This window comes from Callorhinchus milii, unplaced genomic scaffold (genome assembly GCF_018977255.1).
Source record: "Callorhinchus milii isolate IMCB2004 unplaced genomic scaffold, IMCB_Cmil_1.0 Scaffold1, whole genome shotgun sequence".
NCBI classification, from domain to species: domain Eukaryota; kingdom Metazoa; phylum Chordata; class Chondrichthyes; order Chimaeriformes; family Callorhinchidae; genus Callorhinchus; species Callorhinchus milii.
Genome location: NW_024704742.1, coordinates 37,757,100 through 37,784,533, shown reverse-complemented (window position 1 = coordinate 37,784,533; position 27,434 = coordinate 37,757,100). Strand labels below are relative to the sequence as shown.

General features: G+C 43.8%; 1 protein-coding gene across 1 annotated transcript; it reads right to left on the bottom strand.

Annotated features, from left to right (window-relative positions):
• Positions 1-537: 537 nt before the first annotated feature.
• Positions 538-17,301, bottom strand: zgc:158260 (uncharacterized protein LOC571389 homolog; the record flags this gene model as incomplete). Its single annotated transcript, XM_042341238.1, has 7 exons — positions 538-1,101; positions 1,432-1,509; positions 7,360-7,518; positions 8,754-8,954; positions 10,973-11,132; positions 13,072-13,250; positions 17,017-17,301. Coding segments are annotated over 7 exons (1,191 nt in total), but the record flags the coding sequence as incomplete, so codon positions are not given.
• Positions 17,302-27,434: the final 10,133 nt, after the last annotated feature.

The following is a 27,434-nucleotide window of genomic DNA, read 5'->3' as shown; positions in this document are numbered from 1 at the left end:
CCCGTCTCAAAACCCTCCTCTTTGACCATTCCATCGGCCACCCCCCTTCCCTCCCTTCTCCCCCCCCCGACCCCAGCTCGGAATGCTGCACTCTATCCTGCGCCTTGGGACGTCTTCCTGACATGAAAGGCGCTATACAAATGTAATCTTGTTGTTGTTGTTGTCTTGTGATTTCCAACAATGAAGAAATCTTGTGCCTCTCTGGGTGATGTTTGAATACTACAAATATTTCAGTCTATTTATCACAGGCTATTTACAATGAAGGCTGTATTCACAATGTGGAATTGCATAGGATTTGTAAATATACTGAACCAGGCTGCCATATCGTGATCACTCTCTGGGTATAAATTTTTCTTGAAAACTCTTTACGTGCCAGTGTCCACCTCACATCTATGTTTGGATTAGGAGCTCTATGGTATAGCGTAGTCTCAGACTGCTAGAGAAAACAGTGCTGAATACGTACTGTAGTAGCTGCTTCTGAACATCATTTTAGAAGCACCTTATGCTAAGCACAGAGAAACCTAGACTGATAAAACATCTGGATCATTTTGGGGTTTAATCAACAACCTACAAACATGATAGCATCAAAGGTACACGCACATCCACTATTTTAAATTCAGTGAAACATTATTATGCACATTTGTCTTACATCTGCTGTTAGTAATTTCACATACAGTACATGTTGCTATTACACGACCAGAACGAAAAATATACAATCACATTTAAGCAACATTTCTAAGTTCAGCTGCACGATTTTGTGTTAAATGATCTGTGTTGTGCACATAACTAACAGATGAACACAAATACAGAATTTAGCAATCTTGGCAGAATGTAGTTTATTCATAGCGTAATACATAATTATCAGGAAAATTGTTGGTCCAAGTAAAAGCTGTAAAAAGGGGAAGATTGAAATACTTGGAAACTTATAACATAAAGTAAACTGTGATAAAACAATACAATTGATGGAGTCTGCTAATACATGGCCAAACCAACATGCTGCAAAGCAGCTTTGCGCCTGAACTTTTCTATGTTATGCAGTGGCATTTCTGCATAGTCTGTGAATTTTGAATCCTCCTTTATGGTAAGCAATTGCTGCATGAACTGAAAAATATAAAACCAGAACAGTTGTTTTTTTTAAACTAAGATTTACCGGACTTAGAATACTTAGTTATACGGTATATAGTTTAATTATACATAAATAGTTTATATGTAGCTGGGAAACATATTCTGATTATTCCTCCATATATTGAAATGTGAATTAAAGCTGTCAGATCTGAAATATTTTAAAGATTCAGAAAATATTTTGACCAAGGTCTCCTTATTTGTGAGACAACTATAGTTTTACAATGGTTTGAAACATATTGGCAAATACACCTGAATTTGCAGGTATGTTTTATCATAGATATGTCTATGCCTTTGTGTACTCTTTACCTCTGGTTTTCTGGCTCCTTTAGCCTCAATGAAATCTCTGAAAGCCAAAGTAGCGTAGAGCCCTTTTTGGTGCTTATCCTTTAACAAAGCAATAAAAAAAAGAGTTTTAAAAAAAGCAGTAGCTCAGGTTAAATGAATTAGCCCACCCCCCTATAGTGCTCTATATATACATATATATACAGGGTATACCGTAGAGCATATTTTTTGGAAGAATGTCCTTTTGCTTGAAAGCAAACTATTTCCACTGGCGGGTGGGTTGGTAACCCAAAGACACCGATTTAAAATAGTTGATAAAACAAACAGAAGGGAGATGAGAAGAAATTTTTTCACACAGTGAGTTGTTGGGATCTGGAATGCATTGCCTGAAAAGCTGGTGGAAGCCGATTCGATTGCAACTTTTAGAGAGAAGAAGATAATTATTTGGGGAGGACAAGTTTGTGGGCTATGGGGAGAGAGTGGGAGAGTGCGATTGATTTGGATAGCTATTTTCAAAGAGCCAGCACAGCCACAATGGGCCGAATGGCCTCCTTCTGTGCTGTATAATTCTATGATTCTACGAAAGATAAGATAATTTCCTGTCAGTCTTCTCTGCATCACTGGTTGGTACTATTCAGCCTTATTAGAATCCCCTTTGGTACTAGTAATGTCCCAGATATCTTTAAAATCTATCTGAACAGGCAGAAAGGACCTTATTTTAAAGTCGAAGAACAGTACATCTACAATGCAGCATTTCCCCATCTAGACTGTGACTTTAAGGACCACACGTGGGGCTTGAACTCACAAACTCCTGACTCAGAGGAGAAAGTGCAACCACCTGAGTCAGGGTAGGTGTCAGGTGAAGCTGCCTGTTGTTGACTATTCTTCCAACATTCGCTACCCAGGTTCGTACATGAATAATGACCACTTTATGAGTGTAGGTGAGAGAATTGGAGAAGAAAAGTTGCCATAGAAATAAAAAATGAGCAACCCAATTGTTCTAATTTCTCTAATTTAAAATCTCTAATTTAATGAAACACAGGAGATAAATCCTTTTCTCTCTCTCTCCTTCCCAAATGGAGTTCTAATGCTGTGAGTGCTCCATCTAGTGTATTATTCAAGAATTTAGCACAAGGTTGCTTTCAAAGAAGATAAAATACAATAGTTGAGGTTCACATGTTAGTCCCACCTTGAAGCTGTAAGATAAACGCAAAATGTGCAATTAGCAAACAGAGGTGGTGAGCACTTACTGTTTGATTTACCAGCTCAAACATTTACACTTTTCTTTTTGTCAAGAAATCCCGATTTTAATCATATCCTGATCTATACAATGAATTTGCATTCAGGAAAATCTTCATTTTAAGCTTCTAACTGAGTCACCCCAATGACTTAATGAGTTTAACTAGTGAGTACCTGAGTAGTGCAAACTAACAATCGACGAAAACTCGACCATTATATTAAAATTTAAGATGTGCAGAATTTTGAACACATTTTAAATTCAGTATTGGAAGCCAGTTTTTCACAAGATTTAAGTCGGAATTTTAGAATTTTCCAAAATTCAGGACAATCTTAAGTTGCAGGACAATGGTCCTTGAATCTATATATTTTTTTCCTTTCTACTTGTCAAAAAGCTTTCCCACAGAAGTTAAAGTGAGAAGGATGAAGTCCTAGGGTAACCTCACTATGACAATCAGGAACCTGGGTGTCTTGTTTGACCGTGAACTGTCCTTTCTCCCCCACATCCACTGCCTACCACCACCTCCGCAACATGGCCAGACTCCGCCACTGCCTCACCCCTCAGGCTGTCGAAATCCTTATCCATGCATTCATCACATCAAGGCTCGATTATGGGAACTCCCTCCTCATCGGCCTTCCCAACTCTTCCCTTCACAAGCTGCAGATAATCCAAAATGCGTGTACTCTCACGCACCAGGCTCCATGACCCCATCACTCCCACCCTCGCTCGACTCCACTGGCTCCCCATCCCTCAGAGGATCGAGTTCAAGATCCTTGACCTCACTTTCAAGGCCATCCATGGCCTTGCCCCCTCCTACCTCTCTGACCTGCTGACTCCCTACCAACCTGCCCGCTCCTCCGCTCAGCAGGTTCTGGCCTGCTCCATGTCTCCCACCCGACCTGCCCTACCATCGGTGGCCGGGTTTTAAGCCTCTCTGCCCCCACACTCTAGAACACCATCCCACAGTTCCTTCACCTCGCTTCCTCCCTTGCCTCCTTCAGGCCGGTCTCAAGACCCTCCTCTTCAAACGTGCCTTTGGTCGCCCTCCCACCTCTCTGCCTTCCCTCACCCCATGCTCAGGTCCTGACCCCTGACTGCCCAGCACCTTGGGACGTCCTCCCAATATGAAAGGCACACTATACATGTAATTTTGTTTTTGTTGTTGTTGTAGGGTAGTCCAGGATTTTGGAGGTAACAACAACAACAAAATTACATTTGTAAAGCGCCTTTCACGTCAGGAGGACACTCCAAGGCGTTGGACAGTCAGAGTTTCGGACCCGAGCTGGAGGTCAGGATTGGGGAGGATGGAGGGCGGGGGCGAAGCATGGTGATTGAAAGCAAGGTCGAAGAGGAGGGTCTTGAGATGTGTCTTGAAGGAGGCAAGGGATTTGGCAAGGTGGAGGGATTGCGGGGTGGAGTTCCAGAGTAGCAGAAGGATCACCCGACAATGGTGGGGCGCATGAGGTGGGAGATGTGAAGCAGGCCAGAGCCCGCTAAACAGAGGGAGCGGGCAGGATGGTAGGGGGTTAGGAAGTCACAGAGGTAGGGGGAGCAAGACCATGGATGGCTTTGAAGGTGAGGACCAGGATCTTGAACTGTATCCTCTGTGTGATGGGAAGCCAGTGGAGTCGGGGATGATAGGGTCATGGAGCTTAATGCAGGAGCGGACACAGGCTGCAGAGTTAGAGGCCGACAAGCAAGGAGTTAGACAGTGTGAGACAGTGATGAAGTTGGCCGATGTTGCGGAGGTGGGGGAAGGCAGAGAGGGTCATGGCACAGATGTGGGGTAGAAAGGATAGTTGAGGGTCAAACAAGACGTCAAAGTTCCGGCCTGGCTTAGTAAGGTGGAATGTGCAACCATGGATGGTGATGCTGTCAGAGCCTGAGGTGCCAATCAGGAGACATTCAACTGAAGAAAGTTAGCTCTCATCCAGACATTCTGTCAGGAAAGCAGTGGTCCTGGAGTCAAGGGTGGAGGCAGAGAGGTAGAGTTGGGTGTCATCTGCATAAATGTGGAAATTGATCCCATGTCTGTGGATGATGTCACCAAGAGGGAGCATATAGATATTGAAGAGGAGGGGACCAAGGACAGAGCCCTGAGAAACCTCGCACGAGACGGTGCAGGGGCTAGAGGCAAAACCGTTTGTGGAGATGAAGTGGAGGCAGTGTGAGAGGTACGATCTGAACCAGTCAAGGACAGAGCCATGAAGGTTGAGGTGAGAGGAGAGGTGGTGGATGAGGATAGAGTGGTCAACGGTGTTGAAGGCAGCAGAGAGATCAAGAAGGACGAGGAGGCAGAAGGAGCCCTGAAAGCAGATGGACAGAATGTTATTTGTCACTTTGACCAGGGCTGTTTCTGTGCTGTGGGCTGCATGGAAAACTAATTTGAGTGGCTCGTGAATAGAGTGGCGGGAGAGGAAGGATAGAAGCTGGGAAGCAACAATTCATTCCTGGATACTGAAGAGGAAAAGGAGTTTGGGGCGGTAGTTTGAGAACACAGATGGGTCCAGGGATGGTTTTTGAGGATAGGAGTCATGACGACGGTTTTGAATGGGGTGGGAACAGTACCAGTGGACAGGGAGAGGTTTATGATGTCTGTGAGTAGAGGGGCAAGAAGATGTAGCTGGGAGGGAAGGAGAGGGGTAGGGATGGGGTCGAGGGAGCAGGTGGTCGGTTTCATGGTGGTTATAGTGGCGGTGAGAGAGGAGTGGGAGACAGGTTCAAAGGTGTGGAGGGAGGGATGGGTAGGGGCCGGGGTGGGAGGGGGAGATGGGGATGGGGGTAGTAGAAGGAACGGCAAAGGCAGCTGGGTGGATCCCATCAACTTTGGATTTGAGGAAGTCCAACATCGCCTCACAGTTGGCATTGAGGTGAGGATGGGTGAGGCATGAGAGGGTGGACGGATGAGCCAGTTGGTGATGGAGACGAGGAGCCTGGGGTTGCCCTTAGCCTCCAAGATTGTCTTGGAGTAGAAAGATGAATTAGAGGGGGCGAGAGCGAAGTGGTAGGATTTGAAAAGTTCCAGCCAGATCTGCTGATGGATCATTAAGTTTGATTTAAGCCCGGTGCTCTCAACGGCATGCACTTGTCTTCAAGAAGTGGAGGTGGCTGGTGTACCATGGTGACTTATCTGAATAGGAGATGGTTCGGGAAGAGAGGGGAGTAAGGGAATCGAAAGTGGAGGAGAGGGAGCTGTGGAGAACAGTGACCGAGGAGGATAGGTCATTGTGGGAGGAAGCCAAGAGGGGAAGGAGTTCAGATGACTCCAAAGCAGCCGAGCGGGATGGGGGGTGGTGGGCGAGAGTGGTGGGGAAATTTTTTCCAGTTGCAGTAGGTGATGGAGGTGGGTTGGGTGGCGGTGGGGAGAGGGATTGAGGAGTTAAGGGAGATGAAGTAATGGTCTGACATCGCTCTGTCAATGATGGTGAGATCTGAGACGGTGAGGCCTTGAGTGATCACCAGGTCGAGGGGGTGACCGCAGACGTGGGTGGCGGAGTGGATGTGGAGGTAGCCAGTCTGATGGATGAATTACCTCTTTTTCACATTCTGTACTTATGTTCCAGCTCTTCTGTTCACAAGTTCACAGAATTAGTTTGGATGAAGAAGGCTCTTGGCCCATCTTGATCTCATCCTCACCCTATCATTCTCCCATTATAGCACCAATCTGTTTTTTTTTAAATATCCAGTGTCCTGGCCACAATCACCCTCCCTAGCAACCTGAATTTGGAGCTGAATATTTGATTACTGATCCATTTGTAATAATAATATTAATAATCCTTGCATTTGGTATAGCACTTCATCACGTCATTGAGATGTCTCAAAGGGCTTCACAGAATATACTATAACAATTGCACACAGCAGGATCCCACAAACATTTGTGCATTGGGTAACCAAATTAATATTTTTTTGAAGGGATTATTACACCTAGAAAGTGATCCGCCAATTGACTACAACAACAACTTGGATTTATATAGCGCCCTCCACGCCGGACGGCGTCTCAGAGCGCTTCACAGTAACGGATCCCGGGGCCGAGCCAAGGGGAGAGGGAAGAAGGTGACCAAAGGCAAGGTCGAAGAGATTGGTCTTCAGCAGAGACCTGAAAATAGGAAGAGAGGGAACGAGGCGAAGAGAGTAAGGAAGGGAATTCCAAAGCCTCGGGGCATAGTGGCTGAAGGCACGGCCACCAAGGGTGGAGCGGAGGACTCGGGGGACGAGGAGCAGGCCAGACCCGGAGGAACAAAGGTAATGGGTACTGTTTTGAGGAGAGAGGTCAGAGAGGTAGGGGCTGCAGAGGAGTGGAGCGATTTGAATACAAGGTGAGGATCTTGAAGTCGATCCTCTCTGGGACAGGGAGCCAATGCAGTCTGGTAAGGACTGGGGTAATCGGGGAGCGGAGTTTGGTGCGGGTGAGAATGTGGGCGGCAGAGTTTTGAATGATCTGGATTTTATGGATGGTAGTGGAGGAGGGCATTAGAATAGTCCAGCCGAGAGGTGACAAAGGCATGGACTAGGGTTTCAGCGACTTTCGGATAGAGGTATTGGTGGAGGCGGGCGATGCATCGGAAGTGGAAGAAGGCGGTGCTGGTGAGGGACTGGATGCGAGGGAGAAAGGATAATTGGGGGTTGAACCCAGGTCTTCTCACTTGCAAGGCAAGTGCTCTAACCAGTATGCTACAGGACTCCATTTGAAAATAGTCAATAACCTAAATTACTACCTTTAGAGTCGTGAAATCTATAAATCTGGATCCACCATCACTGCTCCTTCGAAAACCGGGATCCAGCAGCAGTTCATCATAGCCTCTTTTCACCCATGTCTTGGGATCTAGGTACCACGCTCCATACCTAAACTTTGCCTTTCTGTTCTTGACGCATTTCTATCAAAAACACAACCATAAAAGTCTAGTGAATGGATACTATTTTCACCTCCAAACAATGCAGCTTACAATACACTTTACATTTATATAGCACATTTCACGTCATGAGGACGACTCAAAGCTTTTGTCCATGTCCTTGTGTGAAAACGACTTCTGTGATATCTCTATGGCAATACCTCTATTCCTTTACCCAAAGGGTTATTAATGACTCAAACATGTTAACAGGAAGGATGGTTGAAGCTCGAATGCTGGTACCATTTAAACTGGCAGGAGATCACTATCAAAAGAGGATGGGTGAAGTCCCGCTATGAACCATTGAAAGGGCAGGCTTGATGTACAGATGTGGGAACAGGGGGTGTTGGGGGTGTGGCAGCAGCCCCCGGCTTGAAGTACAGGATTGCTGTGTACCTGCTGGTGCTCCCAGTGTCCCAGGACTCACAAACAGCCGAGCTGCCATGCAAGCCCAGTGTGCGGGAGTGGGGGAGTGAAGTTATCGGAGCGTGAGGAGAGGAGAACAGAACCACCTGGCCTCGAGGCACCACCACAGAGTGTGACTGGGCGCAGCCCCTTCCCCAACAATTCTTTGACTCCCCTCAAATCTTCACCTGCCCCACCCCCCAGACAGTGACCCCTAGACATCTCCAAAACTCACTCCCAGATATGCTACCCCCAGATATCACCCCCACATAATCCCCACTACCTAGACACTCTCTGCCATATCTCCCGGACGTTCTCCATGCTGTAGCCACTACCCACCCCCACCATATCCCTTATAGGAGTCCAGCGCCTTGGGACGTCCTCCCGACGTGAAAGGCGCTCTATAAATGGAATCTTGTTGTTGTTGTTGTAGCTCAGTGGTTAGAGCACTCGCCTTGCAAGTGACACACATGGGTTCAATTCCAGGCAGGGCAAAACCTTGGGCAAGTTTCCTTACTCCACACGCCTAATAATAATCCCTCCAAAACAAAAATAAAAAAAGATTGGTCATTTTCAATCCACGACTGTTTGTGGGACACTGCTGGCTGCCACGTTTCACCCACAAATATACAGTCAATTCACTTTACAGTCTATTCTGTGAAGCGCTTTGAGACGTTGAGAAGACGTGAAAAGTACTACATCAAATGCAAGGATTATTATTATTATTGTTATTATTGTTGTTGTTATTATTATTATTATTACCTTCACCAATTTATTAAGGAGGTGAATTCTAGTAAAGTGAACATTGGTCTGCTTACTTCGAAGATTGGGTCCAGCCTATTCAGATGGGATTTCAGTGGAGACATCACTGAAGGTACTCCCACTGATTTCCTTAACTCTGGAGGTATGCTGGTCAGCTCTGTCACACTAATAGGCACATTGACAGCGGCTTTGGCCTCATAACCACTGGCAAACAGGCTCCTGACAGTCGATTCATCTATATTGTAGGTATCGCCACCCTTTCAAAACAAGAAATGACTGTAATTATAAAACATTTGATACAGTAAAACTCACATTAGTCTGATCTGTATAAATCATACAATCACCTAAGTCGTACATCTTCCCAAGTCCTGTTCAAGAGTTTATATTCTATGCAACTTTGACATAACTCATACTTTGCCTAAGTCATATTAAATGTATGGTCTCAACTGATACAACTTATGTGAGGTTTACAGTATTTCTTCCAACATTATAAATAGGCCATGAAATACTGTACTTAGTTACAACCACCTATTTTGGTTTGCTCAAAAAAAATTTGTTTCAAACAAATCTAAAAAAATTAGTAGTGCCAGAGGACTGGAGGATAGCTAATGTTATACCTATATTTAAGAAGGGAGATAGAACAAGCCCAGGGAACCATAGACCTGTCAGCTTAACATCGGTAGTAGGAAAGATAATGGAATCCTTACTGAAGGAGGTAATAGAAAAACATCTGGAAACAGAAAACGTAATAAAGAATAGTCAGCACAGATTTCAAAAAGGAAGGTCATGCTTGACCAACCTCATTGAATTCTTTGAAGGGGTAACAGAAAGAGTAGACAAGGATAATACAGTAGATGTAATATATTTAGATTTCCAAAAGACGTTTGATAAGTTACAACATAATAGACTGATTAATAAGGTTAGAGCATGTGGAGTCAGGGGAAAAATAGCAGAATGGATAGCAAGCTGGCTCCAGAAAACAGAGAGTAGGGGTAAAGGGTAGCTACTCAGACTGACAGGGGGTGGGCAGTGGTGTTCCACAAGGATCGGTATTGGGATCACTGTTCTTCACAATGTACATTAATGATTTGGGCTCAGGAATCAGCAGTACAATTTCAAAATTTGCAGATGACACCAAATTGGGGGGAGTAGTTAATACGAGGAGGATTGCAACAAATTGCAGCAAGACATTAATAAAGTTGCTGAGTGGGCATTTAAATGGCAAATGCATTTCAATGTAGAAAAGTGTGAAGTGGTACATGTTGGTAGAAAGAATAAGGAAGTCACATACATCCTGGAAAATAAAAACCTAAATGGGGTAGAGGAGCAAAGAGATCAAGGGGTACACATACACAATTCACGAAAAGTAGCAACCCAGGTATATAAGGCCATAAAAAAGGCAAACCAGGCATTGGGGTTCATTTCTAGAGGGATAGAAATGAAAAGCAGGGAATTTATGGTAAACTACTATAGAACTTTGGTTAGACCACACTTAGAATATTGTGTGCCGTTCTGGTCCCCACATTATAGAAGAGATGTGGAGGCACTGGAGAGGGTGCACAGGAGATTCACAAGGATATCCCAGAACTAAGATGTTATATCTATCAGGAAAGACTGAACATACTTGGACACTTTTCTCTTGAAAAGAGGTGACCTGACAGAGGTCTTTAAAATGATGAAAGGTTTTGATAGGGTAGACATAGGGAAGATGTTACCACTTGTGGGGGAAACCAAAACCAGGGGCCATCAATATAAAATAGTCACAAATAGATGAAATAGGGAAGTTAGAAGAAATTTATTTACACAGAGAGTAGTGGGAATGTGGAACATGCTACCACAAGGAGTTGTTGAGGCAAATAGCATAGATGTATTTAAGCAGAAGCTAGATAGGTACATGAGGGAGAAAGGAATAGAAGGTTATGCTTGAAGGCTTAGTTGGGGAAGGGCAGGAGGAGGCTCATGTGGAACATAAACACAGGCATAGACCATTTGGGCCAAATGGCCTGTTTCTGTGCTGTGTATTCTAATGTATTCTAATGTAAAATACATTTTTGAAATGATTTGTAACACAGAGATTTGTGAGACCAGCTCTGACCTGGATGCTCCTCAGAGCTGAGGCCTCATGAGTCCATATGGTGTACAGAGGTTACTTTGCAGAAAGCACAGGTACTATTGCGTGTGCTTTATCTGATGTGAGACAGCGGTAAGATTAAAATTTTCTAGACAAGCACATTTTCAACCTCAATATTTTACTTATCCTGTTCACTCCATTTACCAGAGAGGCAACCCATTCACAGAACTCCTTGGTTATTTGCTTTAGTTCCTCCTCCATTGGTTTTGAGGTGACTCGTTTGGGTTTCACTTTCTTGCTTTCTTTCTTTGCTGCTTCCCTGAGCAAAAGCCACTTGTACGGGTTTTTGCGCCTTGACTCCTCTCTTTTGACAAACACAAACCATTACCGTTAGCCATAAGCAATCATCGTCTTCATTTATAATAGGGTATTCTCATTGAATAATAATCATAATAATCCTTGCATTTGATATAGTGCTTTTCACATCTTCTCAACGTCTCAAAGCGCTTCACAGAATAGACTGTAAAGTGAATTGAGCGTATATTTGTGGGTGAAATGTCATACAATTGCTTTGCACTCTTATCTCATGTTGTCGGCAGTAATCTGAAAAGGCTGGGGACAATGATTCTCTGGAGTAAATTTACCAAAAGCAGAGAATAAGGTGTGTTTTCTTGATAAATTTCTCAGCAAAGAATAAACATATTTAAGATATTCTCTAAAACTAATGAAGGAGAATTAGAAAAACATTTCTTCGCACAGAGGGTAGATGGAATGTGGAATTCTCTGCCACAAATCGTAGTTGAAGAATATAAAAATGGAATTAGGTGCTTTAAAAAGAGATATATTAAAGGGTATTGGGAGTATCGAGGATAGAGGGATTAGATCATATAAAATCACAAGAAATTCTCGGACGAAGAAGGAACATTTGATCTCATCTTTCCAGAATTCGCACCCTACCGTCTTCCTATCAAGTTGTTTTTTTAATTGCATCCAGCGTCCTAGCCTCAACCATCCTTCCTAGAGACCTGTTTCAGTCATTCATTTCTCTGTTGGTAAAAAAATACTCCCTGGTGTCTCTCCTGAAACTGCCCTTTGTATATCTAAATCAGGTTCTGGTGTCTTAGTGCATCTAAAAGTATTGTTCTGAGATTACTTTCTCAATCCCGCTTAAAATCTTATGTACCACTTTAAGGTCCCATCTGAATCGTATCTTCCAGACTGAAGGGTCCTAATTAGTTGTTGCTCATAGCTCTAGCACCGGGGATCAACCTTGTTGCTGTCTGCTGGACTGCCTGTAAACCCTGGTCAGTGACCAGAACCACTGTATATGGAGTACCGCACTTCAGGTGCAACCTGGGGTAAGAGGCAATGGAGAGATGGGTTATATTGTGGATGTGAGGGAAAGCAGAGCTAGTGCCCATATAGTCTGGCTATATAACAGAAGAATTTGCTTGGCGAAAGAAGCACAAGGTCCATCCATTTCGCTTTCCACCATCCTGGCAGTCACTTGACATGTTGTGTCCCAAACTATATATACTGTATCCTGAAATATTATTTTCTAGCAGAAATCTATCTAATTTGTTCTTGAAACAAATGACATGTTCTGCTTCCACTGTCTCCCTAGGTTTACTACTCTGCTTATAGATCTCCAGTATCTCCCTTGTTGAATGGTGCTTTAGAGAGTCAATCATGAAGGCCTCTCCCCCATGGACTGATAGCACCAGATTTGATTCCTGTTGCAATGATTTGCAACCACAGCTATGGTTGTTCCCAACATGCAGATTTGAATAAGACTCTCCAACAGACTGCTCTGATACACCTGCCTGCAGTTTTCCCAGGCTGCTCTGGCCAGGATTCTGACCATACTGCTCAACTAGCACTTTTAGCACAGACATTGTGTGGCTTGGGAGGATAACAATATAGAATCATAGAGAGGAAAACAGGATAAGAGAGAGTATATTGCAATGGCATAACTACAATAGTGCAAGTAAAGCAGTCGCACCAGGGCCCTCGAGGTTATGGGTGCTCCATTCATTGGCAGCGGAATGTGCTTTCATCCCACCTCACCCAAAAGAAAACATTTAAGCCATTTTGGAAACATTTACCTGTGTCCTGGGCTCGCAATAGGCCAGTACGTGCCTGTATAGTAAACACAATTTTGAATTGGGAAGGGGGCTCCCAACCTATTCTTGCACCAGGGCACCTGAAGCCTTGTTGCACCACTGGTTTATTGGATCTCATAGAAGTTTAAGCAATAAACACTTCAACATGGCCCCTGTAAAGCATAGAACAGAGGTACTTACAATGCCATTTGCCTTAATTTGCTCTCCGTGTTCACGGTGGTATCATCGTCCATTAAGTTTAAGATGTTTTCTAAATTGTGTTCTTGAACTTTATACATGCCATCAGATTTCTCAGACATTATATCTTCTCCATACTGGAGCATTTCGGGATCCAGGATACCAACAATATCTTCAAAAAGCTGTGTTTGAACATTATTATGACTCATTAGAAAGCACACATTGGAAAAAAAAACTCACATTCTTATGGTTATTTATCCTTAGTCACCTGAGCCAATGCTGAAGTCAATGTCTTCGTCATCTTTAGTAAATCCAAAACCGTAGAATGCTTTTTTTTAGTGAGGTTACACTCATTCCCAAAAGTAATGAGCATTCGCCTACAAAATACTGCACTTTACAGTAAATCTGTAATCCTGATATTGATTAAAGACATCTCCTGAAGGGAAAGTCTCCATGCCAAATACAATAATTATTATTTTCTTATTATTATTGTCATTAAGGCTTTACGTAGCCCAGCTTTAGTAGTGCATGCCTAATCTACACTACGTTGTATTTGTTTTGCAAAGGTTGTCTTTGGTCTGTAAGAATCTTAAGATTCTAAGCTGGTTTTCCACCTCTATTTTATTTTCCCATTGTCTTTCATCAACTGAGTTTCCTTTCTATTTGTTTTATATGACCATTATCTTTCTAAAATAAAGGTTTGCTATTTTTCTAGTGATGGGTTCACTATCTGATCTGTGCTCTTCACATGCCTCCTTTCAAACATTACTTGGTCTCATTGCCATTTCTAACATTATTTTCATTGGTTTTCCGTTCTCTCTGCTTTGCTTGGGGGCAAGCTCTTTCAATTTTTCCCAACTGTTAAAATCCCTTTGTTCCACTCTCTGCCCATGAAATAATCTAAATCTATTGTTGTGACAGGTCAGACAAGAATAAGAACTTGCATTTATATATGCATATATGTGCAGTTATATATGCATTTTTAGTATCTTCCAACGTGAAGACAGAAGCAAATACTTTGCTTCTGTCTTCACGTTAGAAGATACTAAAAACTTACCAAAAATAGTTGGGAACCAAGAGACTAATGTTAGTGAGGAACTTAAACAACTTAAACTTAAACAAATTAATATCAGTAAAGTAATAGTACTAGATAAATTGATGGGACAAAAAAAATGATACATCCTCTGGACCTGATGGCCTGCATCTTAGCGTTTTAAAAGAGGTGGCTGCAGAAGTAGTGGATGCATTGTTTTTGATCTTCCAAAATTCACTGGATTCTGAGACGGTTCCCATTGATTGGAAGGTCACAAAGTTAATGCTGCTATTTAAGAAGGGTGGGAAAGAAAAAATGGGGAACTATAGACCAATTAACCTGACATCGGTGGTAGGGAAAATTCTAGAGTCTATAATTAGGGATGTCATTGTGGGGCACTTAGTATGATAATATGATTAGGCAGAGTCAACACGGTTTTATGAAAGAGAAATCGTGCTTAACAAATCTTTTAGAGTTTTTTGAATATGTAACTAGCAGATTAGATATGGGGGAAAACCAGTGGATAGAGTGTACTTGGATTTTCAGAAGGCATTTAACAAAGTGCCACATAAAAGGTTTTTACATAAGATTAGGGCTCATGGAATTAATGGTAATATATTACCATGGATCGAAGAGTGGTTAACAGGCAGAAAACAGAGAGTAGGGATAAACTGGTCCTTCTCAGATTGGCAGATTGTGACTAGTGGAGTGCCGGAAGGATCAGTGCTTGGGCTTCAACTGTTTACAGTCTACATCAATGACTTATATAAGGAAATAGAGCTTAATGTATCTAAATTCACGGACGATACAAGCTAGATGGGAAAGTAAGCTGTGAGAAGGACACAAGGAGGATGCAAAGGGATATAGACAGGTTAAGTGAGTGGGCAAGATGGTGGCAGATGGAGTATAATTTGGGAGTGGGAAGTTATTCACCTAGGTAGAAAAAATAGAAAAGCAGATTATTTTCTAGAGGGGGAAAAGACTAGATAGTGTTAGTATTCAGAGGGATTCAGGTGTACTTGTACACCAATCACAGAAAGTTAGTATGCAGGACAGCAAGCAACTAGGAAGGCTAATAGCATGTTAGTGTTTATTGCAAAGGGGTTAGAGTACAAGAGTAGGGAAGTCTTACTGCAATTGTAGAAGGCCTTGGTGAGACTGCACCTGGAATATTGTGTGCAGTTTTGATCTCCTTATCTGAGAAAGGATATACTCGCCTTAGAGGGGGTGCAATGTAGGTTCACTAGGTTGTTTCCTGGGGTGAGGGGGTTGACCTACGAGGAGAGGTTGAGTAAACTAGGCTTATATTCTCTAGAATATAGAAGTATTAAACATGATCTTATAGAAACCTATAAGATTCTTAAGGGTCTTGACAGTGTGAGACTTTTTCCCCTGGTTGGAGAATCTAAAAATAGGGATCATAGTCTCAGGATTAAAGGTCAGCCCTTTAGAACCGAGTTGAGAAAACATTTCTTCACTCAGAGGGTAGTGAATTTATGGAATTCTCTTGAACATATTCAAGACTGAGATTGATAGATGTTTAAAAACTAAAGGGATTAAGTGATATGGGGATAGGGCAGGAAAATGGAATTAGGTTAGAAGATCAGTCATTATCTTATTAAATGTCAGAGCAGGATTGAGGGGCCGAATGGCCTACTCCTGCTCTTATTTCTTATGTTCTTATGTTTATATAGTGCCCTTTACACAAGTGGCATCTTGGAGGCCTGAATAATGGCATTGTTTGACTCCAAGCTGGGGAGAAAGGGGAGGTGACCATAGGCAACATCAAAGAAGAAAGTCTTCAGGTGTGACCTGAAGATGGGGAAAAAAAAGGCAAGGTGGAGGAGTTGAGGCAGAGAGTTTTAGAGGTTCAGCCACCAATAGTGGAGCAGAGAGGCCAAAGGATGAGCAGAAGACCCAAGCCAACTTTGCGAAGGAGATGAGTAGAGGAGTGGGGTGCGGGCAGGTTGGAGAGGTAGGGAGGTGCATCAAGTGATTTGTAGGTAAATGCGAGCATTTTGAAATATAGGAGTGAAAAATGTAACATTCAATGTGATGACTAACTCTGACGATGTTACCATATTATTAAATTTCCACTCTGTGCACTAATAATACTCCTTGCATTTGATATAGCGCTTTACCACATCTTCGAGACATCTCAAAGTGCTTCACATCATAAGAACATAAGAATTGCTATACAAAAGATAACCAAGGTCCATCAAGTTCGCCTTCCTTCAACTTTGCAGTCGCACGCACATGTCATGTCCCAAACTATATTAAAAGTTGAGTTCGTCAGTCAGTATTCTGCAAACCAGCCCTGAAAATTGCAGGCCAACATGTTCAATGGGCCAAACTTTTGTGTGGTGTGGAAGGGGGTGGGGCAGGGGCCTGCATTTCTAGAAGCAGAAATAATATTGAATGATGCACATTTCATCCCAAAATTATGAGCATTGTGTAGAAGATCAGACTAGATCATGGTTTGCATGAAGTTAAATTCTTAACATATACTGATGACCTCCATGACTATTGATATTCTGTCCAACTATCTGTTCAAATTTTAGTCCTGTCTGAGCCCACATTTCAACATTTGGATCTATTACAAATTAATAATCCCTACATTTGATCTAGTAGGCTTCATATCAGCCGTCATAAACCACTTCACAGGATTTACTGCAAAATGTAGTGACTGTATATTCTGTACGCGGACACAGCAGCCAATTTGCATACAAAAATGTTCTGCAAACAGCCATGAAGTGAATGAACAATTTTAGTCAAGGATTGTTGGCCAAGATACAGGGAGTAACTCCCATCCCTTTTTAAGAGTTTATTCAAAGTTTATTTTCTACACATAAATATATGATTTTTTTTAAAGAGAAACTGTTAAAACGTGAATATTTTCTCAAGGTATCACTTACCTCAGGAGGTATTCCTTCTTCCAGATGTTGATAAAGAGCTAATGGATGCTGAGTCAAAAAATATTCAATCTCTTCTATCTGCAATCTTTTTGTGTGTTGCAATGGGGGAATCTTTGAATAACATATTTGTTCTTTGGTTAACTTTTGTGACTCTCGCCGACTAGGCTTGAACACTTGTGGTACATTATAAAGCACAGGACTGAGACCTTTTTGACTTTTTGTTAGACCCTGATCCTCTAAAGATGGATACCCATCACGACAGTCATCCAGCCCAGGCTTGAAGAAACGCCATCGACGTCCATTGAGAGAATCAGAGAAAATTATTTGTTTTCGGTCTTTCAGATACTTTGTTTTCAATCTCTCTTTGTACCTGCAAATTAAAATAAATTTCCATTCATTTTGCAGCCAGGGGGACGTGCTAAATATCATTACACCGCGCTGATGTTAAGCGTACCAAGAGCAAGGTTAGGAATAGTCAAATTATCCACATATTTGTATTCGGTGAACATATAAATATGAGGAATAGAGATTCTGGTAGAACAACACATTACATTTGTTCAGCACCTTGCACGTCAGGAGGACGTCCCAAGGCATAATATTATATAATATAAACTCAAACATCAAATATCAAGGTATAATAGACCCTGTGCTGATATGTGAACATCAAACAGATGAAAAGCAACTGGAGCAGCAGCCACAGTAGCTGGTGCTCGTCCAGAGGCTTACTCACCAGGGCTGAGGAAGTATTTCCTTTGGTTTTCTTGGCTCCGATTGCCAAACGAGATCAATTTTACATTTATGGGCCATTTGCACAAGCCTTGCACAAGCCCTGGTGAGCACCGCTGCCCACCCAACCCCTGCGAACGTGGGTACCACACAGTGTTGATGCAAACTGATACGATGCGATGAAACCCCCGGGTTGGGGGGGTGGTGGGGAGTGGGGGTTTGCACACTGGAGACTGAAGCTGGGAGTCTGGATCTTAAAGGTAGAGACTGTTCGTGGTGCTCTGTGTGTAAGGAGTGTTTTGCAGAGAGAGAGAGAGAGAGAGAGGGGGAGAGGGGGAGAGAGGGGGTGTGTGTCAGGTGCAGCTCTGCAATGCTCCTGATCACAGAGAGAGAGAGAGAGAGAGAGAGAGTGTGAGTGTGTGTGTGAGAGGCTGTGCCCACAGGAGGGACATGGAATCCCGCACATTGCCCACTCCGCCCCCTAAACAATGCGTTGCCAGGACACCCCGCACACTGCTGTGTAGCTACATGCTCACTGGCGCCTCCAGCAGGTCACTACAGGCACTGCTGGGCCAGAGGTGGCCAGAGAGGAAGAGGAGGAGGAGGAGAGAGAGAGAGAGACGAGAAAGAGAAAGAGAAAGGGGAAGGGAAAAGACAGGGAGGGAGAGAAAGACGGGCCATAATTATTATAAATAAGGGGACCCTCTTTCTCTTGCCCGGTATTTCCCTCCCGTCTTTCGTTGAGGCTTCTCGAAACGCTTTATTGTATTTATTAAGGGCAGTGATTGCGTATCGGTAGACAACCGCGGTCGCTTAATCGGTGCTCAACATTGTTCCACGACCAGCTGTGATGTGAATGGTTAATTTTATCTGGAGACTTGTTGGCCGGGAAAACCAAGAGAAACGCCACCAACAACAAATCGCATTTATGTAGCGTCTTTCATTTTGGGAGGATATCCCAAGGTGCTGGACAGTGAAGGGTTTGCACCCAGGCTGGGGGCTGGACTCAAGTGGGGTGGAGGGCAGTGGGGGTGGAAGGATGACCCCCCAAAAAATAATTTTTATTTTGCACAGTGCCATGGATAATTACGTAATTCGTGAAAAGCTTCACTGGTGATTCTGGAATCATTTTCATTAACTATACAATTAAAGGCAATTGTGATTCTCGCTACACACATGTTTTTGCTCATAGTTATCATAACTCAGAACTTAGACCCCACTGTCAGTTGTGTTTAGGTTTTAGTGCTCTGGCCTCTGTGTCAGAAATTGAGATCATGTAGGTGAAGGTGAAAGTTCAGTGCAGTAAGCATGTTTGCCCTGGTGCAGTTGGAGTAGTCAAGCCTGGAGGTGATTAAGGGATCGAAGAGTACTTGTACTTTTATTTCCAGGTGTTACACGACAACAATAATTTATATTTATACAGTACCTTTCATGTTAAGAGGCTATCTCACAGATGTTATCTTGCATCAAGGGTGCTCAATAAATACAAGCACCTTGTTACATTTGCTTCACTGCTGGTGCATGTTTGCTCTACGTCTGTGTCAGTCGTGCTCTGTGTCTGTGTGTATCTGTCAATTGTACTTTGTATGTGTGTGTGTGTGTGACTGTCAGTTGCGCTCTGCGTCTATGCTTTGTCTATATTTGCACTCTGTGTGTGTGCTATTGTGAAATGAAGTCTTTTTATTGTTGTAAAATATAACTTGTTGCTGCAAGACAGGGCTGATAGTGTACAGAATATAACTGAACAAGGTTTTTTGTGGAAACTTGATAAAAAGACGCTGTGAGAAAGTAGCATTAGTCAAAGATAATAATAATAATAATAATAATAATAATCCTTGCATTTGACATAGCGCTTTTCACGTCGGGAGGATGTCCCAAAGCGCTTCACAGAACACTCTGTAAAGTGAATTGACTGTATATTTGTGGGCGAACGTGGCAGCCAATTGCGCACAGCAATGTCCCACAAACAGTCGTAGATTGAAAATGACCAATTTTTATTATTGTTTTTGGTTTTGGAGGGATTATTATTAGGCTCTGTGTGGAGTAAGGAAACTTGCCCAAGGTTTCGCCCTCTGCCTGGAATTGAACTCAGGTCTCTCGCTTGCAAAGCGAGTGCTCTAACCACTGAGCTACAGGACTCCCATGATCCGGTTTTAGATGCTTTGATGTTCATGTTTCTCCTCCTGTTTGGGTACAATTAAACCGGACATCAGTGCGTTTTTCACAATCAGAAACTGAGATTCATGGTGAGATCTTTTCTGCTTTGCTCGACGATTCTGGAACCAGATCTGAATTCTGTCTTCATCGAGAGTCAACTTGTGAGCAAGTTGTTCATGAACATCTATCCCTGGGTAACAATTCCGACGAAATGCTTCCTCCAATACTTCAATCTGGCTCCTGCTGAACACAGTCCTGGCTCTCCGCCCTTGGTACCAGCTACAGTTGTGTGGGTGACTGAGCCAGTCTGCCCCAGGGCACAGCTTGGTCTGTGAGATGTCTGTGAGAACGTGTTAAAAAGGCACCCTTGATGGACCAGGGATGATTGACTGTTGGATTTACTTAAATTGTATACTTGAGAAAATCCTAAAGCTGAAATATTAATCAAATATTCAGGAATAGTTGTTTCCATAAGCATGGTAATTGCTTTACATTGTTTTATTCCTAAAGCTGAAGTATTGATACTTGTGATAGTGAATGAAATAATAAATAGTTACTCTTCCTCTAATCTCAGATTTCCAACTCCATACATTGGCTAATATAAAGTGATCAGTTCCACTACTGTTGCACCTTAATGACAGACTAAGAATGATTAGGTCCATTGCTGGCCAACCCCTGGCTAATACAGAGTGGTTAGTTTTACTGCAGACCATTCCTGTATTCCCAACAGTGTGTTGAATGTGTGTCGGTGTACATGTGACGGTAAAATTGTGAAACCAGGGATTTCACAAAATCCAGGAAATTATCAATAAAATTATGAACCTACCACAGTATTTCACCCGGGAACGTCATAAAATCTCTAAAATACTTAGTGATTTCTTGAAATCACTGAAATTAGGAGTCAGGAATTTTGCGAAATCACCACGATCAATTTTCATAATGTGTTGTTGTTTGTTGATAACACTAACAAGTGTCAAGGCAAGGTTATTAATATTTTACCAATCACTATTTTATTCACCATGAAACTTCATGTGGCATTTCAATCACTGATGAAGAATTTCACTTGAAAAATGTATTTTACTGAAAAAAGAGAAGCATAGATTTGTCATGTCTATGTCAACAATTTAAATTGGTTCTGTGTGTGAGTGTATCAGTGTGTGTGAGTGTGTGTATGAATGTGTGTGATTGTATCAGTGTGTGCATATGTTACTGTGAAGCGCTCTGAGACGCCATCCAGCGTGGAGGGCGCTATATAAATCCAAGTTGTTGTTATTGTATCAGTGTGTTAGTATATGAGTGGGTGTATCAGTGTGTGTGTATGGGCGTGTGTGATTGTATCAGTGTGTGTGTGTGTATGATTGTGTGTGATTTTATGAATGTGTGTGTATGAGTATGTGTGTGTGCATTAGTGTGTGTATCAGTGTATGTGTATGTGTGTGTATCAGTGTGTGTGTGTATCAGTGTGGTGTGTGAGTGTGTGGTGTGCATCAGTATGAGTGTGTATCAGTGTGAGTGTGTACCAATGTGTGGTGTGAGTGTGTATCAGTGTGTGTGTATCAGTGTGTGGTGTGTGTATCATTGTTTGGTGTGTGTGTGGGTGTGTATCAGTGTGTGGTGTGTGAGTGTGTATCAGTGTGTGGGTGTGTATCAGTGTGTGGGTGTGTAACAGTGTGTGGGTGTGTATCAATGTGTGAGTGTATCAGTGTGTGGGTGTGTATCAGTGTGTGGGTGTGTATCAGTGTGTGGGTATGTAACAGTGTGTGGTGTATATCAGTGTGTGGTGTGAGTGTGTATCAATGTGAGTGTGTGTATCAGTGTGTGGTGTATATCAGTGTATGGTGTGTGAGTGTTTGTATCAGTGTGTGTACCAGTGTGTGGTGTGTGAGTGTGTGTATCAGTGTGTGGTGTGTGTGTATCAGTGTGTGGTGTGAGTGTGTATCAGTGTGAGTGTGTGTATCAGTGTGTGGTGTGTGTATCATTGTTTGGTGTGTGTGTGGGTGTGTATCAGTGTGTGGTGTGTGAGTGTGTATCAGTGTGTGGGTGTGTATCAGTGTGTGGGTGTGTAACAGTGTGTGGGTGTGTATCAATGTGTGAGTGTGTGGTGTGTGAGTGTGTATCAGTGTGTGGGTGTGTATCAGTGTGTGGGTGTGTATCAGTGTGTGGGTATGTAACACTGTGTGGTGTATATCAGTGTGTGGTGTGAGTGTGTATCAATGTGAGTGTGTGTATCAGTGTGTGGTGTATATCAGTGTATGGTGTGTGAGTGTTTGTATCAGTGTGTGTACCAGTGTGTGGTGTGTGAGTGTGTGTATCAGTGTGTGGTGTGTGTGTATCAGTGTGTGGTGTGTATCAGTGTGTAGTGTGTGAGTGTTTGTATCAGTGTGTGTATCAGTGTGTGGTGTGTATCAGTGTGTAGTGTGTGAGTGTTTGTATCAGTGTGTGTATCAGTGTGTGGTGTGTGGTGTATATCAGTGTGTGGTGTGAGTGTGTATCAATGTGAGTGTGTGTATCAGTGTGTGGTGTATATCAGTGTATGGTGTGTGAGTGTTTGTATCAGTGTGTGTATCAATGTGTGGTGTGTGAGTGTGTGTATCAGTGTGTGGTGTGTGTGTGTATCAGTGTGTGGTGTGTATCAGTGTGTAGAGTGTGAGTGTGTATCAGTGTGTGAGTGTGTGTATCAGTGTGTGGTGTGTGAGTGTGTATCAGTGTGTGAGTGTGTATTAGTGTGTGTGTGTATCAGTGTGTGAGTGTGTATCAGTGAGTTTGTGTGAGTGTGGTGTGTGAGTGTGTGTGTGTGGTGTGTGAGTGTGTGTGAGTGTGGTGTGTGAGTGTGTGTGAGTGTGGTGTGTGAGTGTGTATCAGTGTGTGAGTGTGTATCAGTGAGTGTGTGTGAGTGTGGTGTGTGAGTGTGTATCAGTGAGTTTGTGTGAGTGTGGTGTGTGAGTGTGTGTGTGTGGTGTGTGAGTGTGTGTGAGTGTGGTGTGTGAGTGTGTGTGAGTGTGGTGTGTGAGTGTGTATCAGTGTGTGAGTGTGTATCAGTGTGTGGGTGTGGTGTGTGAGTGTGGATCAGTGAATGTGTGTGAGTGTGGTGTGTGAGTGTGTATCAGTGAGTGTGTGTGAGTGTGTATCAGTGAGTGTGTATCAGTGAGTGTGGTGTGTGAGTGTGTATCAGTGAGTGTGTGTGAGTGTGGTGTGTGTGTGTGTGAGTGTGGTGTGTGAGTGTGTGTGAGTGTGTATCAGTGTGTGAGTGTGTATCAGTGTGTGAGTGTGTATCAGTGTGTGAGTGTGTATCAGTGTGTGTGTGTGAGTGTGGTATGTGAGTGTGTATCAGTGAGTGTGTGTGAGTGTGGTGTGTGAGTGTGGTGTGTGAGTGTGTATCAGTGTGTGAGTGTGTATCAGTGTGTGTGTGTGAGTGTGGTGTGTGAGTGTGTATCACTGAGTGTGGTGTGTGAGTGTGTATCAGTGAGTGTGTATCAGTGAGTGTGGTGTGTGAGTGTGTATCAGTGTGTGAGTGTGGTGTGTGAGTGTGTGTGTGTGGTGTGTGAGTGTGGTGTGTGAGTGTGTATCAGTGAGTGTGAGTGTGGTGTGTGAGTGTGTGTGTGTGGTGTGTGAGTGTGTATCAGTGAGTGTGAGTGTGGTGTGTGAGTGTGTATCAGTGAGTGTGAGTGTGGTGTGTGAGTTTGTATCAGTGAGTGTGTGAGTGTGGTGTGTGAGTGTGTATCAGTGAGTGTGTGTGAGTGTGTATCAGTGAGTGTGTGAGTGTGTATCAGTGAGTGTGGTGTGTGAGTGTGTGTGAGTGTGTATCAGTGTGTGAGTGTGGTGTGTGAGTGTGTATCAGTGAGTGTGTGTGTGGTGTGTGAGTGTGTATCAGTGAGTGTGGTGTGTGAGTGTGTATCAGTGAGTGTGAGTGTGGTGTGTGAGTGTGTGTGTGTGGTGTGTGAGTGTGTATCAGTGAGTGTGGTGTGTGAGTGTGTGTGAGTGTGGTGTGTGAGTGTGTATCAGTGAGTGTGTGTGAGTGTGGTGTGTGAGTGTGTATCAGTGAGTGTGTGTGAGTGTGGTGTGTGAGTGTGTATCAGTGAGTGTGTGTGAGTGTGGTGTGTATCAGTGTGTGTGAGTGTGTATCAGTGAGTGTGGTGTGTGAGTGTGTATCAGTGAGTGTGTGAGTGTGGTGTGTGAGTGTGTATCAGTGTGTGAGTGTGGTGTGTGAGTGTGTATCAGTGAGTGTGAGTGTGGTGTGTGAGTTTGTATCAGTGAGTGTGTGAGTGTGGTGTGTGTGTATCAGTGAGTGTGTGTGAGTGTGGTGTGTGAGTGTGTGTCAGTGAGTGTGTGTGAGTGTGGTGTGTATCAGTTTGTGTGAGTGTGTGTGAGTGTGTATCAGTGAGTGTGTGAGTGTGGTGTGTGAGTGTGTATCAGTGAGTGTGTGTGAGTGTGGTGTGTGAGTGTGTATCAGTGAGTGTGGTGTGTGAGTGTGTATCAGTGAGTGTGAGTGTGGTGTGTGAGTGTGTATCAGTGAGTGTGTGTGAGTGTGGTGTGTATCAGTGTGTGAGTGTGGTGTGTGAGTGTGTATCAGTGAGTGTGTGTGAGTGTGGTGTGTGAGTGTGTATCAGTGAGTGTGTGTGAGTGTGGTGTGTGAGTGTGTGTGAGTGTGGTGTGTGAGTGTGTATCAGTGAGTGTGTGTGAGTGTGGTGTGTATCAGTGTGTGTGAGTGTGTATCAGTGAGTGTGAGTGTGGTGTGTGAGTGTGCATCAGTGAGTGTGTGAGTGTGGTGTGTGAGTGTGAATCAGTGAGTGTGTGAGTGTGGTGTGTGAGTGTGAGTGTGTATCAGTGAGTGTGAGTGTGGTGTGTGAGTGTGTATCAGTGAGTGTGAGTGTGGTGTGTGAGTGTGTATCAATGAGTGTGAGTGTGTGTGTGAGTGTGTATCAGTGAGTGTGAGTGAGTGTGTGTCAGTGTGGTGTGTGAGTGTGTATCAATGTGTGTGAGTGTGTGGGAGTGTGTATCAGTGAGTGTGTGTGAGTGTGGTGTGTATCAGTGTGTGTGAGTGTGAATCAGTGAGTGTGAGTGTGGTGTGTGAGTGTGTGTGAATGTGGTGTGTGAGTGTGTATCAGTGAGTGTGAGTGTGGTGTGTGAGTGTGTGTGTTGTGAGTGTGTATCGGTGTGGTGTGAGTGTATCAGTGTGTGTTGTGAGTGTGTATCGGTGTGGTGTGAGTGTATCAGTGTTTGGTGTGAGTGTGTATCGGTGTGGTGTGAGTGTGTATCAGTGTGTGGTGTGAGTGTGTATCGGTGTGGTGTGAGTGTATCAGTGTTTGGTGTGAGTGTGTATCGGTGTGGTGTGAGTGTATCAGTGTGTGGTGTGAGTGTGTATCGGTGTGGTGTGAGTGTATCAGTGTTTGGTGTGAGTGTGTATCGGTGTGGTGTGAGTGTATCAGTGTGTGGTGTGAGTGTGTATCGGTGTGGTGTGAGTGTATCAGTGTTTGGTGTGAGTGTGTATCGGTGTGGTGTGAGTGTGTATCAGTGTGTGGTGTGAGTGTGTATCGGTGTGGTGTGAGTGTGTATCAGTGTGTGGTGTGAGTGTGTATCAATGTGAGTGTATGTATCAGGGTGTGGTGTGTATCACTGCGTGGTGTGCGAGTGTGTGGTGTGTATCGGTGTGTGAGTGTGTATCAGTGTGTGTGTATATCAGTGTGTGAGTGTGTATCAGTGTGTGTGTATCAGTGTGTGTGTGTGTATCAGTGTGTGAGTGTGTATCAGTGTGTGTGTATATCAGTGTGTGAGGGTGTATCAGTGTGTGTGTGTGTATCAGTGTGTGAGTGTGTGTATCAGTATGTGGTGTGTGAGTGAGTGGTGTGTATCAGTGTGTGTGAGTGTGGTGTCTATCAGCGTTTGAGTGTGTATCAGTGTGTGAGTGTGGTGTGAGTGTGTGTATCAGTGTGTGTGAGTGTGTGTGTGAGTGTGTATCAGTGTGTGAGTGTGGTGTGTGAGTGTGTATCAGTGTGTGTGTGAGTGTGGTGTGTGTGTGTGGTGTGTGAGTGGGTGTGAGTGTGGTGTGTGAGTGTGTGGTGTGTGAGTGTTTATCAGTGTGTGAGTGTGTATCAGTGTGTGAGTGTGGTGTGTGAGTGCGTATCAGTGAGTGTGTGTGAGTGTGGTGTGTGAGTGTGTATCAGTGAGTGTGTATCAGTGAGTGTGGTGTGTGAGTGTGTATCAGTGAGTGTGTGTGAGTGTGGTGTGAGTGTGTATCAGTGTGTGAGTGTGTATCAGTGTGTGAGTGTGGTGTGTGAGTGTGTATCAGTGAGTGTGTGTGAGTGTGGTGTGTGAGTGTGTATCAGTGAGTGTGTGTGAGTGTGGTGTGTGAGTGTGTATCAGTGAGTGTGTGTGAGTGTGTGAGTGTGTATCAGTGAGTGTGTGTGTGTGGTGTGTGAGTGTGTATCAGTGAGTGTGTGAGTGTGGTGTGTGAGTGTGTATCAGTGAGTGTGTGTGAGTGTGGTGTGTATCAGTGTGTGAGTGTGGTGTGTGAGTGTGTATCAGTGAGTGTGTGAGTGTGGTGTGTGAGTGTGTATCAGTGAGTGTGAGTGTGGTGTGTGAGTGTGGTGTTTGTGTATCAGTGAGTGTGAGTGTGTATCAGTGAGTGTGAGTGTGGTGTGTGAGTGTGTATCAGTGAGTGTGTGTGAGTGTGGTGTGTGAGTGTGGTGTGTGAGTGTGGTGTGTGAGTGTGTGTGTGTGGTGTGTGAGTGTGTATCAGTGAGTGTGTGTGAGTGCGTGTGAGTGTGTATCAGTGTGTTTGTGAGTGTGGTGTGTGAGTGTGTATCAGTGAGTGTGTGTGTGTGGTGTGTGAGTGTGTGTCAGTGTGTGTGTGTGAGTGTGTATCAGTGTGTGAGTGTGGTGTGTGAGTGTGTATCAGTGAGTGTGTGTGAGTGTGGTTGTGAGTGTGTATCAGTGAGTGTGTGAGTGTGGTGTGAGTGTGTGTGAGTGTGCATCAGTGTGTGAGTGTGTATCAGTGTGTGAGTGTGTATCAGTGTGTGTGTGAGTGTGGTATGTGAGTGTGTATCAGTGAGTGTGTGTGAGTGTGTATCAGTGAGTGTGGTGTGTGAGTGTGGTGTGTGAATGTGGTGTGTGAATGTGTGTGAGTGTGGTGTGTATCAGTGAGTGTGTGTGTGGTGTGTGAGTGTGTATCAGTGAGTGTGGTGTGTGAGTGTGTATCAGTGAGTGTGGTGTGTGAGTGTGTATCAGTGTGTGAGTGTGTATCAGTGAGTGTGAGTGTGGTGTGTGAGTGTGTATCAGTGTGTGAGTGTGGTGTGTGAGTGTGTACCAGTGAGTGTGGTGTGTGAGTGTGTATCAGTGAGTGTGTGAGTGTGTGAGTGTGAGTTTGTATCAGTGAGTGTGTGAGTGTGGTGTGTGTGTATCAGTGAGTGTGTGTGTGTGTGGTGTGTGAGTGTGTGAGTGTGGTGTGTGAGTGTGTATCAGTGAGTGTGAGTGTGGTTTGTGAGTTTGTATCAGTGAGTGTGTGAGTGTGGTGTGTGTGTATCAGTGAGTGTGTGTGT